The sequence below is a fragment of the Coffea arabica genome, chromosome 8e, assembly GCF_036785885.1.
Source record: "Coffea arabica cultivar ET-39 chromosome 8e, Coffea Arabica ET-39 HiFi, whole genome shotgun sequence".
Classification (NCBI taxonomy): Eukaryota; Viridiplantae; Streptophyta; class Magnoliopsida; order Gentianales; family Rubiaceae; genus Coffea; species Coffea arabica.
In genome coordinates, this window is record NC_092324.1 from 53,189,863 (window position 1) to 53,203,134 (window position 13,272).

General features: G+C 36.6%; 1 protein-coding gene across 1 annotated transcript; it reads left to right on the forward strand.

The window, feature by feature from the left end:
• The first annotated feature begins 5,467 nt into the window (after positions 1-5,467).
• On the forward strand, positions 5,468-8,683 carry LOC140012846 (protein FAR1-RELATED SEQUENCE 5-like). Its single transcript, XM_072061187.1, has 6 exons — positions 5,468-7,585; positions 7,709-7,789; positions 7,957-8,028; positions 8,194-8,301; positions 8,415-8,483; positions 8,612-8,683. Exons 1-6 carry the CDS (start codon positions 5,468-5,470, stop codon positions 8,681-8,683), a joined length of 2,520 nt encoding a protein of 839 aa, XP_071917288.1.
• Positions 8,684-13,272: the final 4,589 nt, after the last annotated feature.

The window sequence follows — 13,272 nt, forward strand, 5'->3', positions numbered from 1 at the left end:
GTTTTACATGATTATGGATTGGCTCAAGCAGTAATCCTTCCTAATACCCTGTGAAAGAAGTCTAACAGAACAAGAATTTTTTTGGTATTTTTATGACTCCTAGACGGATTGTGACACTTCAACGATTAGCCAGATCCATAGGGTGGATAAGATGTAAAAAAATGATTCAAATGACATCTCATGCAGGATGAGATGTTTTGAACATATTTTATAATAGAACTTCTTCTCAGAGTGGGTAGTCCAAGCAATGCTGACACTTTTGCTCAGAGTGGGTAGTCCAAACCTCAGCTAAACTCATGGATAATGCAGATGCTGACCTACAGTTGATGAACAATGCTGAACATGAAAGACAGCTATAGCAGCAAAAGAAGCGCAGATGCCAAGGACACGAGGATGAAGTATGCATTTGACAGTCATATTGATCATTTTATGTTTATACCTTGTATAAAAGCTTCTGTTCTTATACTTATAATTGATGGGTAGTGAGAGAACTTATTGTTCTTAGAGTAGTGGCTGAAGCAGTTTGTATTTTAGAGAGTAAGCACACAAAACATTAGTAAACCGAACCAAAATAATACCAGCATTAGAAATGGGAAACAAAATAAGAAAGAAAAATGTAAAAGGATATGCATGTCAGATCCTAATGCATAGCGTGGGGAAACTCAAGGTAAAATATAGAAATTCTTTTTTTAGATATACTCATGTATTCCGATAAGAGCAGAGGTCCAACACTTTTTACATAATATTCTCCTAAGGTGTATAATCCTCTGTTAAATTCATTGACCGAGGTCAGAGCACAAAACTTTTTTGTTTCAAATGATGTGGTTGTGTTCTCTGAAAGGAGGGCTGTAGCTGTATTAGATCTAGAAATTTTTGCAATGACTTGATGGAGCAAGATGAAAAGTATAGATATGGATGTGCTATTATCTATATTCAACCTTTCTACAGATGTTTAACACTCTTGATTTCATTTATTTTTGTGGTTCTTAGGTGCTGAAGAGACTGGAAAAATTCAAGGCAGCGTTTTCTTTCAAATCCAACGGATTGAAAGATGAAGATGCAATGGCTGTCAAACCACCAAAAATAAAATTTATAATGAGACCTACTCCCGAAATTGAATGAGTATAGTAGTGAGTATGGTCATCTCCTCAGAGAACTGATAGATTTATCACACACGGAGAATTTGGGGGATTTTGGGAAGGAAGATAAAAGAAATAAATTAAAGATGCAGGGGTACTGATTTGCTAAATCGCAAAAGTGTAGTAGTTAATGAATGTAATAAACAATTAATTGACACAGCCTAGTCAAGGAGATAATCTCGGCACCGGTTCAAGCAATTGATCATAGATACCTAAATTAATTCACACGTTCGCAAATAAATTGGTTAAAGCAACTCAACAACCGCTAAACCACCAATCTCTCCTTAATTATATGATAGTCCAGAGACACTCTTAAACTACCCTATTGTAAATTAGATAACCCCAGAGACGCTCGAAGGATTTAATCTATTCTCAGCTTTAGGAATTAGAGAGACCCAATTCTAGTTAACAAACACACATGTGTGTACATTTAAACTAGATTAATTATTTCCACAACCCAGATTAGACTACTTGCGAGGCAATGAAATTGTGTCATTCGCCACTAATTTAAAACAATCAAGTGATACGTACCCTTGTCCTAATTGGCAGTATACTATTCAGACAATTGAACAATTGGCCACATTGATCCAATAAATCTAAACAATAATAGGCTGTTAAAACAGAGAATAATTAAATACCCACGAACGCGGAATTTAAAATAGAGCAAAACGATTAAAACGATCTCACAATTGTCCGTGTAATCGGGTCTTGATTATTCCTCAACTAGATAAACAGGTTTAGCCTTGCCGCATAATCACGAAGCAGTTGAAGGCTTACATGGAGTTTAAACGATTGAAAGAAAAAGATAAAAAGGATGTGGCCGCTAGCTGTAGATTTGCGTTCGGGAGGAAAAGAGCCTAACTAAAGAGTCATATGAGCTTAGACGATTAGTACTAAGAATTGACGTCTAACCTTCATTCGACCAATTTGGTGAAAGAGTCATATGAGCTTAGACGATTAGTACTAAGAATCAGTTTAAGTTGAACAGCATAAAGCGGAAACTATGTATTTCTTCATTGGGGATGAGTAGAAAGTGTCAATTAATCGTCTAAACTCATTCCTCATTAGGAAACTGACCACCATTTTCATTATGACCCAGTCTAAACTATAAAGTCCATTTGAACTGGGATTTATTCATAAATAACAATTTTGAAATTTTATCATAGTGGTTGCCTTGGGAAAGAATGACGACATCATAATCATTGTAGTGGCTTTCACCAACTTTCATTGACCTTTCGGTTGCTATGATTCTTCATCATCAGTCAGCATCCCTTTAGAAAATCAATAAATTAGTAATGGAGCGCGTGCTTTACTCATAAACATGATGCTTTGAAATTTCTTCTTTTATGGTTTCACAAAATTTTAAAAAAAAATCAATTGTTTTGAAAGAATAAATGTAATTGAGATGAACAAATTAATATTTAATATTTAAAAATTAATTTTTCTAACGAACACCAATACACAAGCAACAAAGCATTCCACTTTTTGTTGGATATGGGTTACATGAGTGCCTTTTTAAATTTTCATTTGAGTTTATATTTTTAGCTATTTGAATAATTTGTTGTTCGCCCTTACATCATTCTATGAATTTTTTTAATTAATGTTAGCAATTTTTTTCTGTATTTTTTTTCTATTAATCATGGATTGCAAAATGATTCATAGTGCTATTGCAATTGTAACACTATGTAAATTATACTGAAATTTCTTTCCTCAAATTTGAATAGTTTAACTTTTAAGAGAAATGATTTCATTTGGTGAAACTTGTTTATATTTATCATTGACGACATGGTTTAGGATTATAAAGCTTATATGATTAGCAACTCTAAACTGATAGAATTATCTATTATACAATAGTCAAACTAATGAGGGGCTTAGATGTATTTTTGATTGACCATTGAAGTACTTTTTGAAGTTGGATATTGTAAAAAAAAAAAAATTTGACTTAACTCGCCATAACCCAAAGGATGTTTCACCTTTCTAACTCTTATTATGATTGAAATTGATATATATTATATTCATTGATTGTAGTTTAATGCTATAAAAAAAATACTCCTTGTAAAGTTTATTAAATATAATCTTTATAACTCTAATTTTTTCTAAAAATTTAATACTTGAACACCAGCCTTCATCATCGAACACATCGATAGATATATGTGCAACATGGACATTGAGACACTAATTCAAATGGTCAAATACTTGGTAGATCTAGTCTACGAGTTCACTTATAGATCAAATAGACAATAATCTGCCACATCATCAACATGAATTAAATATCCAAAACCCAATGAAAACCAGATCCCAGACCCTACATTTTGCGGTAGATTTTTCCGGGATACGGGGCAGGAGCGGTCCTCAGACGACCGCTCCTGAACGGTCTCCTCACAATAAAAAACGTGAGGAGACAAATGAGCCAAGTCAGCAAGGCTGAAGCAGGGCACAAAAACGATGCCGTTCCAAATAAAAAAATGTTGACTTCCAAACGGGAGCAGACGGAGCAAACGGAAGAGAATTGGTTTTTGAAATTCAAGTTGAAATTTTGAATTAGCTGCAGAAAACAAAACTGAGGGAAGCCAAATAATTAAATTGTGAAGGTAATCTACTCTGACCAACCACTCACTGAAGGCAGAAAGCTGAAGTTCAGGTGGGATTCAACCTACTGGGTGTTTCTAGGTGAAGTGGGTGTAGTCTACTCTGATGAAAGTAGCAATTGACAGAAAAATGGGTGGAGAGGCAGGCGGCATGGAAGAAGCAAACAGAGATGAAGCCAAAGTTTGTCCGTAAAATTGAATAGCAGAAGCAGTTGTGGTCTCCAATTGGGTATAAGAGTGTTGTATGTATTCTGAATGCGTGCAAGAGCGGCGGTAAGGTAGAAGCAAATAGAGGAAATTCAGCATCTCACGAAACCAGATTTTGTCCTTCAACTTAATAGCAGAAGCAGCTACGTCTCCGATTTCGGTGAAACGTGAAGCGTATTAGCAGACCAAGGTAACATGACTGAACCATGTCAGTAATTGTGGCCAATAATTTGTCACCCAAATGCACATCTGTTAAAGGAAGGATGAAATTAGAGTCACTGAAGACATAATATGAAGATGATAGAAGAATAGTGAAGTTGTACTGTATTTGTATGTGTGTACCGTATCTGTGTTTGTGTGAGCATTCAGCTTTTCAGTGATGGACTATAATGGGATAGTAGTTTTTGGAAGACCTAGGGTTATGTATTCAAGTAAACCGTCGACTGGAATTAGGGAAAGATGAGAGAAACAAAGTCACATTTAACAAGTGAATGAATATACATCTTGTTGTAAATTAGTTACATGTTATAGCCACCGTATTACAATTGATATGAATCATTGTGCATTTAGTAATTGGTCCATGCTCATGGAGCAATATTAGTTTGCCCCTCTCCTGACCATATAGTGTGTGTAAAATGGAGGCGTAGAGTTGAATGAGATGAAGCAGAGGAAAAGACACATATGTGAATAATAAATGGGTGAAGCTTGTGTTGTAAGTCAATTACATGATGTAAGAAATATATTACAATGAGTAGAAAGTAGGGTTATGTATTCAAGTAAATCATCCACTGGAATTAGGGAAAGATGAGAGAAACAAAGTCACATTTAACAAGTGAATGAATATACATCTTGTTGTAAATTAGTTACATGTTATAGCCACCGTATTACAATTGATATGAATTATTGTGCATCTAGTAATTGGTCCATGCTCATGGAGTAATATTAGTTTGCCCCTCTCCTGACCATACAGTGTGTATAAAATAGAGGCGTAGAGTTGAATGGGGTGAAACAGAGGAAAAAACACATATGTGAATAATAAATGGGTGAACCTTGTGTTGTAAGTCAATTACATGATGTAAGAAATATATTACAATGAGTAGAAAGTACTTGTTTGGCCCTCAAAATGTAGAAAAAGTAGAAAATGTGGAGTTGGTTTATGCGGTTGTCATTAACGAATGACATAAGGTCCAGTAAGTTAAAGAATCTAGAATCAAAATATAATCACCAGCGTGGAAGTACATACAGTTCAAATAGACTTACAACGCGTGACCAATACATTATAGTCCGTATAAGTTAGTGTACATGGAGTTGTATTTGTACATAGATAATACCGTTGTCTTAGAGTAAAAGTAAGGTGATGTGAATCATTAATCATATTGATAAGCGTAATAATAGGATTTGGTATACGAGTAATGTGTGATTCATAACACATTATAAATGGTAATATACATTTATATTGGCGTTTATGTACATACTATTCATGAAATGTTGCAAATTAGGGTGTTTGATACATAATTGGCAGGAGTAGAAGTAATGGATTGCAGCAAATTGGCAGAAAATGGGACCCCTGAATTAGGAATGGAGTTCAACAGTGAAGAGGATGCGTACAAGTTTTACAACAAGTATGCCTTTAAAATGGGTTTCAGTGTACGTAAAGACTATCTGAATAAAGACAAAGACGGCATGACCACGTCTAGGAGATATAGTTGCTGCAAGGAAGGTGTGAAACGCAAGTACGAAGGTGATGTGATGCCAAAGAGGACACGAGCGCCGACGAAAACAGGGTGTGGAGCTAAGATGGTTATCGTGTTGTTTAGAGGGACAATGAAGTACCGTGTGCATGACCTTGTCTTAGAGCATAATCATGAGTTGCACATTGCTCAATGTGCTCACATGATGCCATCACAAAGAAAAGTGAGTGTGGCTCAAGGATTCCAAACTGAAATAAGCGAGGATGCTGGGTTTTCATTGAAACAGAGCCATGAGCTTATGGGAACGGAAGCAGGTGGGATGGGTAATGTGGGATATACTCGGGATGATCTTAAACGATATCTTCGAACAAGACGGGAAAGGAGCTTGAAATATGGAGAAGCAGGTAGCATGCTGAATTATTTTCAAGAGCAAACACTCGAGAATCCATCCTTTTTTCATGCCGTACAGCTGGACTGTGAAGAACAAATAACGAATATCTTTTGGGCTGATGCAGGAATGTTAATTGACTACAACTTTTTTGGAGACGTAGTCACATTCGACACAACCTACAAAACAAATAAAGAATACCGGCCACTTGGAGTATTTGTGGGTTTTAACCAGCATAGGCAAATTGTGATATTCGGTGCTGCCCTTATGTATGATGAGACGATAGATTCTTTCAAATGGGTGTTTGGTACATTTTTAGAAGCAATGTGCGGAAAACATCCAAGTACCATACTAACCGACCAAGATCACGCCATGGCAGCCGCTCTTTCAATTGTCATGCCTGAAACATTTCATGATCTATGTACGTTTCACATAAGGCGTAATTTTATGAAACATCTTGGCAATCATTACAAGGAAAATAGTGATCTTCCATACATGTTTGGTGCCTGCATGTATGAGTTTCAAGAAGTGGAACAATTCAATAGGGTGTGGGAGGCGATGGTGAAGAAACACAATCTTGAAAATAATGAATGGCTCTCGGGGTTGTACAAAATTCGTGATAAATGGGCAAGGTGCATGATGAAAGAAAGATGGACTGCGGGAATGCGAAGCACCCAACTCAGCGAAAGCCTAAATGCAGCAATTAAAAATCATTTGAAACTGGATCATGACCTTGTGCAGTTCTTTAGACATTTCAATCAGGTGGTTGATGAAAAGAGACATAATGAACTGATCGCAGAATATGAAATGAGGCAAAAGCTCCCCATGGTAGGGTTAAGGCAAACACCTATGCTTGTGCATGCATCAGAGACGTATTCACCAACCGTATTTGTTGCATTCCAAAATGAATATGGCGAGTCAACAGCTATGGTTATATTGAGACAACAAGATGCAGCGATGTTTGTGGAGTTTACGGTCATGAGGTATGATGGAGGACCTGAAAGAACAGTAGTATTCAATCGGAATGATCTAAGTGTACGTTGCAGTTGCAAAAAATACGAGAATGAAGGCATTTTATGTGGGCACGCGTTGAAGGTGTTTGATACCGTGGGCATAAAAATAATTCCTCCTGAATACATTAAGAGGCGATGGACAAAAAGAGCTCGGGCTGGAGATTGTTTTGATCGGCGAGGACAGGAAGTTGTGGCTGATCCTAAAGTCATGATTTCAACTCGTTATCGGGAGCTCGCTCCAGCCATGATTAAGGTCGCAACTCGAGCAGCAATGTCGAAGGACACCAGCAAAGTAGCAATCACTGTCATATCCGATTTGTCAAAGAGAGTTGAGCTCCTCCTCTCAGAAAGTGAAGAGCAACATTTGCAAAATCAAAAAAATCTGAATATGGAGGAACGAGATAAAATTGAAATTGTAAATGAAATGGGGGAGGCAGTAGTCGCAAGAGACATTAAAAAACGAGGCGGTGGGAAGAAAAGTAAAGTGATGCGAAGTTGGGTCGATAAATTTGACAGAGTAAAAAGAAAATCTAGATTATCAAGAACTACACAGACTACGGTATGGATCAAATTTTGGTACTTGGGGAACATTTATGCTAAAACTAAGTTATTGTTATACTATTAACTAAAGTTTAGGTAACATTCATTATGAAATAATATTATTGTCGTGTCAATACTGTAGGTCTCAGAATCGGAGCCGACATCGGTTTCATTTGAGGAATACATGTTTATGGGATGCCGTTCATCTACTGACTCTGTTTCGGTTAATATAAAATGGACATAACTCTTACTTTTATTTGGATGTTTCTAACAACATAAATAGTTGCATTGATGTTACATTGTGTGATAATGTTGTTACGGCCGTCATCCCTCCTGATATATGTATTTTGTTTGTCTTATACAATGATTTGGCCCATACGAAACTTGTAGACGCATTCAATGAGTCAGACAGTGAATGGCCCTCCAAATGTTGTTGCTCCCGATACCGATGAAAGTCAAACGGTATGCATGCATTTAGTAGTTAAAATAAAACCTTCTTGTTCATGTAGTAGAGCTACCTTTTTTTCTTTAATTGTAACGGTGGGCTCCCGAAGGCTGTCAAATCATGCAAATTATGTAGTTAACGTATGTTCGCTTTAATAACGTATTATTTTTTATTATTTCAAGATCCACCGTTTGGCTAATCAGGGGCCTCCTGCAAGTGTCCCTACAGAATGGATGCATCTCAGATTTTCTATTTTTTTCAAGCATAACTCCATCAGAGATGTCTTAATGGTCTGATATATCATTTTTGTTATAATGTCTAGTCCAATTTAACTTTATAAGTGAGCAATATAGGCACTGGTAATGATTTGTTGACAGTCGATTACTTATACTATATAATGTAGGAGGAGCGTGGGATAATTTCAACACACTGTGATGTTGATGCATATCATGTATTTGCACCATCACCTCAGGTGATAAACTTTTATCGTTACAGCACATATTTATGTAATGTTATTAATTGGAGACTTGGATATCGTATATCATTAATCGTATGTTTTATTAATAATATTTGCTGATTTGCCATCGTTACGCATTTCAGGGAAGAAATAACACACAGGGATTGCAACTACGCGTTGACGTCGCCTCCCCCCAAAATGAGGTTGATGAATGATGTGTAACTATACATTTTGAACGAGACATTAAGTGGTTATCCCAACTTGAGAATGCTGCATATGTACGTTACAAGCAGTTAATAAGCTGTTACAACTTGTTGACGAGATTATACAGGCACCATTGATGTTTCACTCTTTTCAAATTTAGACAAATGGATTACAATTGTAATCGCATCTAATGTTAGTAGTCATCAATAGTTTGTATTGGGTTGTATAAAATTGTTAGAAAATTATAAAGTTGGTAGAAAATTGAAGTAACAATTTTACAATAGAATTAAACGTATTTTTTGTGATCGGATATTTTTCACTAAATCGACCATAACAGTTGAATGGTTATCGTGATATGTATACCATTCTACTACATTCAATTGCATACCTTAATAACATATTTATTGGCATAGATCGCACCGCCAAAGGTACGATATATAGGATAACACAATCTAAAGTCTAAATTGTCTTGATTTTGTTATGATGATAAATTCGAATTATTATTGGGCTATTTTTATAAAACATTATCATTTAGGCCATTTGTTTTGCATCGCTTGGCGAATTTAGTGCACCATTGACATGATATATCACAGGCACATCAATTGGTATTACAAGTTTTTAGGTTAATTAAATTATGGTCAAGTCAGGTCACGACCACATGTTGGTAATAGGTGCGCATAAGAAAATGATTTCTTGGAGAACTAATTTGTAACGTTAAAATGAAGTTTTACAATGCAACAAAAAAGGAAGAACGAACAGTACACAATGGATTACAACCAGTTAGGGATATGTTACTGTTACGTTACAACTAGTTACGACTGTTTAACAGGCATGATTAATATCCAAATATGGTAAGCAATTTGTTTGAGTAGAGATTATAATGAGTATAGTTTTACCGCTACCCTAACAAACATTGAACTACATCCCTTGTTATCAGTTGTATCCCATACAACACCTGGGAACGCCGTCATGCATTAGACAATGGGGTATGTACCTTTGAAAGTCATCGTCGCTTGATTCAGTAAAGTCAGATAGGTCCGGATCGGATATAAGCATGGGATCTGCTAAAATGTGCTGAACATCAAATTGTTTTCTAATACCATGTCTTTTTGCGGCTTGGATCTCGTGAAACCTGTGAAGCCTACGCTCCATCTGCATAACTTCTCGCTGTAGTCTATGTAATACGCTTGCATCATTGGCTTGTGGTCCTATAATAAGATCCGCCGACCTTGTTCTCGGGACGCGGAGGCCATGCCAGCGACAAAGTACCTCTAATTCCATTCTTCGCTCACGAACAGGCTCCCATATGGGTTCATGGTTCATAACGGAATAGCCAGACGGTAGATGATTATTGACGGTATTTTTAAAAATGTGACCAGCTAGTCCCAGAGAGTTGTTGGTGTTAAGCGGAGCATTCTTGAACTCGCGTTTGGTACCATATAAAATCCTCCCGTCTGGTGTTTCGTACTTGCTGATGGCATTTGTTGGACCCAACGATACTTTCCGTCTTTTTTGCCGAACATTTGATGGTGAGCTTGTATGAGATCCTTCGTTTGTGGATTGCATGACTATGCTGATAGCTACTGCTTTTTGGTTGGATGAAAGAAAGGATCTACTGATAAAGAAAAAGGTGGGAGAAAAAAAGAGTTAGAAATTTTTAACGGAGCACCTGTTTCAGACCATGCATAGTAAATGGTTTCTTCTGGCAACTTGACCAACTGCTTGCTGTGTCATTTCATGCTGTTCTCCACAGGATAGTACTCCTGGGTGAGTTGATGAAGCCATGGCAACCACCTATTAACGAGAGAATAGACTCAACGTTTGGTCAAATGTATAGTGTGTGGATGGAATAATGGTTCAATTCGATTGGATCATGACCTGTACTCCAACAACCATTGGGTCGTGAATACCCAGTTATACGTCAGTCACCTTACCTTTCAAGTGTAACAAGAAGTTGCAACCAGCATATGTACGTTACAAGAAATTAATAAGCTGTTACCGCTTATTGATGTGCTTGTACAGGCACCTTGTCATTTGCTTGTATGTTAAAACTTAGACAATTTGTTTATAATTGTATTAATGATAAGTATTACAGATAGTACTACAAGCACTTCAATAGGTAGTACTCCTTCAGTACAGAAATGAACTTACAATTGGCGGCTCAGCTTGGTTCCACGTGACCACATAATAAGTAACAGTTTCACAGAAGAACATGATACTTCGTTGGGACAAGTAATTCGAAAGTATGGTAACTAATATTTAAAATGCAACAAATTTTGATTACGCCATGTACCATTTTGAGTTACAACTAGTTATATATATGTTACAATTCATTACAACTAATGAATTTGCAATCGGCAGTTTTTCGTCTTATCTACTTAAAACTAGTGATATTACAACTAGAAATTTCCTGATATTACAACTAGTGATACTACAACTAGTTAATATCTGATGAACCTTTCCTCTTCTCTTGTTTGTGCAATTGCACTTGGCACAAACAACAAGTCCTCCCCCCAACACATAAAATTTCATTAGACACTTTAGTAAGTGTCTAATGAGAACATAAAGATGATCGATTCGAACCCCAAAACAATTGATGTAGCGGGGCCTTCTCGAACATCTCATTAAATTAGCGAGATCTTCTCGAACATCGTACAACCTACTGGCTGCTATTTGGCAGCCAAGAACTTGATTTTTGTGTGAACCCTCTATTGATGACACTGCAATTGAAGTTAGAGGCGGGTTGAAGAATAGTAATAATAAATTTCAGGCACGAGTTCATTGCCACCCTTCAGTAGAATGATATGGGAAGTGTGAAGTAATTTAAAATGAAAAATGTTTGTGCAGTAATGAAAGGTGGATGAAAAAATTTTTGTTGTTGAGGGATATACTACTGCACCCGCGCCCTTTTATAGTCCGCCAACAAAGAACAATGTGCTAAAATATCACTGGACAATGCATTCCAGGGCAAACAATTTCGTCCTGGCAGTGGAAGCTGTAGAGTTCAATGCATGCCATTGAACTGTGTCACATCTGTTCAGACAATAAAACAAATTATGCAGCTTTTGTCATGAAATGACCTGTACACCAATATTAAGGGTCACGTGGATAAAGAGTTACACATCAGTGGCCTGTACATTTCACTATGTACGGATTGCATTACAACCAGTTGAGTGTATGTTACAATTAATTATAACTAATGAATTTGCAATCTGCAACTTTTCGTCTGCTCTATTTAAAACTGAATAATATTCCAACTAGATATTCCCTGATGTTACAACTAGTGATAATACAACTAGTTAATATTCGATGAAACTTTCCTCTTCTTGGAATTTGTGCTATTGCCCTTGGCAGAAACGATAATTCCTCCCACTGACACATTAAATTTCTTAGACACTTTATTAAGTGTCTATTGAGAATAGTTACAATGATCGTTTCGAACCCCAAAACATTCGGTAGTGAGGCATTCTCGAATATCTCATTAAAATAGTGAGATCGACATTTTTGCATATGAAGCCAACTAGTATATCACGGGAGAAGAGACTGTAGACTCACATGCAGTGCTTGAACCATGTCAGATAAGTTTCGTTACATACAAAGCGTTAGATTTGTAGTACCGACAGTGAATATGGGTGAAAAATATATTTTTGTCGACGATATAAACTAGCAAAGATGCTTCTCAGAAATTAGTAAGTATGAAATAAGTAACATGTTGACTGGATCTAACACAAAAACATCTCAGACATCAAACGACACGTTTGCGAGCTGTTCATGGCTAATATTCGGCCAAACAAAATTAGTCCAGTTTAGATATCATCTTATACCACATTTTTTAACAATATGTGTGGAACCCTCCTAATTTTGTACTACAATTACACGTTGTCGAACGGGAGTTACACCATGTGCAAACAGAGTTATGGAGTATACAAAATGCACACACCTTCAGCAACGATTGCACTTGGAACCTTTCCTGTGTATGTCCGCAAATTTTTCATTACTGCACCTATGAAATAGGCATGCCAGGAAGTAGGTGGCGGGATTGAAATCTATAGAGTAACATCCTTTCTTGGAATCATGTCCATTTGATTTCACACCTACTTTGAGTACAAGGCATACAGGAGATAGTGTCGAGACGTTTGATGAGTGTTACGGCAAGTTACTAAACAGTTACGGAAACTTGCCCTTTTTTTATCATGAAAGGAACTTAACAAAAACTCAGCAGGTCATGTGCGTTGGTTGAGGCTTCCGACCTTCCGTATACCGTTTATATGTGTATAAAGTTTTTTCATGCAGTATTTGTTAAAATCAAGAATTTTTTCATGTTTTATGCCTTACCTGTACATTATTTCATCACACACTTTATCATCTTGACCCCATATTTAATATTTGATGCACAAGTACTTGACGTGGCTTTACACCTTGTTCAAAGAAGTGTTATGTTTGAGCAAGTGTGGTAGTTACTGACAATAAATGGATACAGATAATAAAACCTCCAAACTTTAATGCCTGTGGTCGGTATTACAAGTTCTTAGCATATAGTTACGTTTTGTTTTTATAAAAATACTTGTACAAGGGAGGTTATTAATGACAATAAATGGTG

What these genes read in the sequence shown, in the direction of transcription:
- LOC140012846 (XM_072061187.1), top strand. Translation starts at nt 5,468, where the DNA reads ATGGATTGCAGCAAATTGGCAGAAAATGGGACCCCTGAATTAGGAATG. An exon ending in CAAGAACTACACAGACTACG is followed by an intron (nt 7,586 to 7,708) that starts GTATGGATCAAA and finishes TCAATACTGTAG; the next exon opens with GTCTCAGAATCGGAGCCGAC. An exon ending in CCATCAGAGATGTCTTAATG is followed by an intron (nt 8,302 to 8,414) that starts GTCTGATATATC and finishes TATATAATGTAG; the next exon opens with GAGGAGCGTGGGATAATTTC.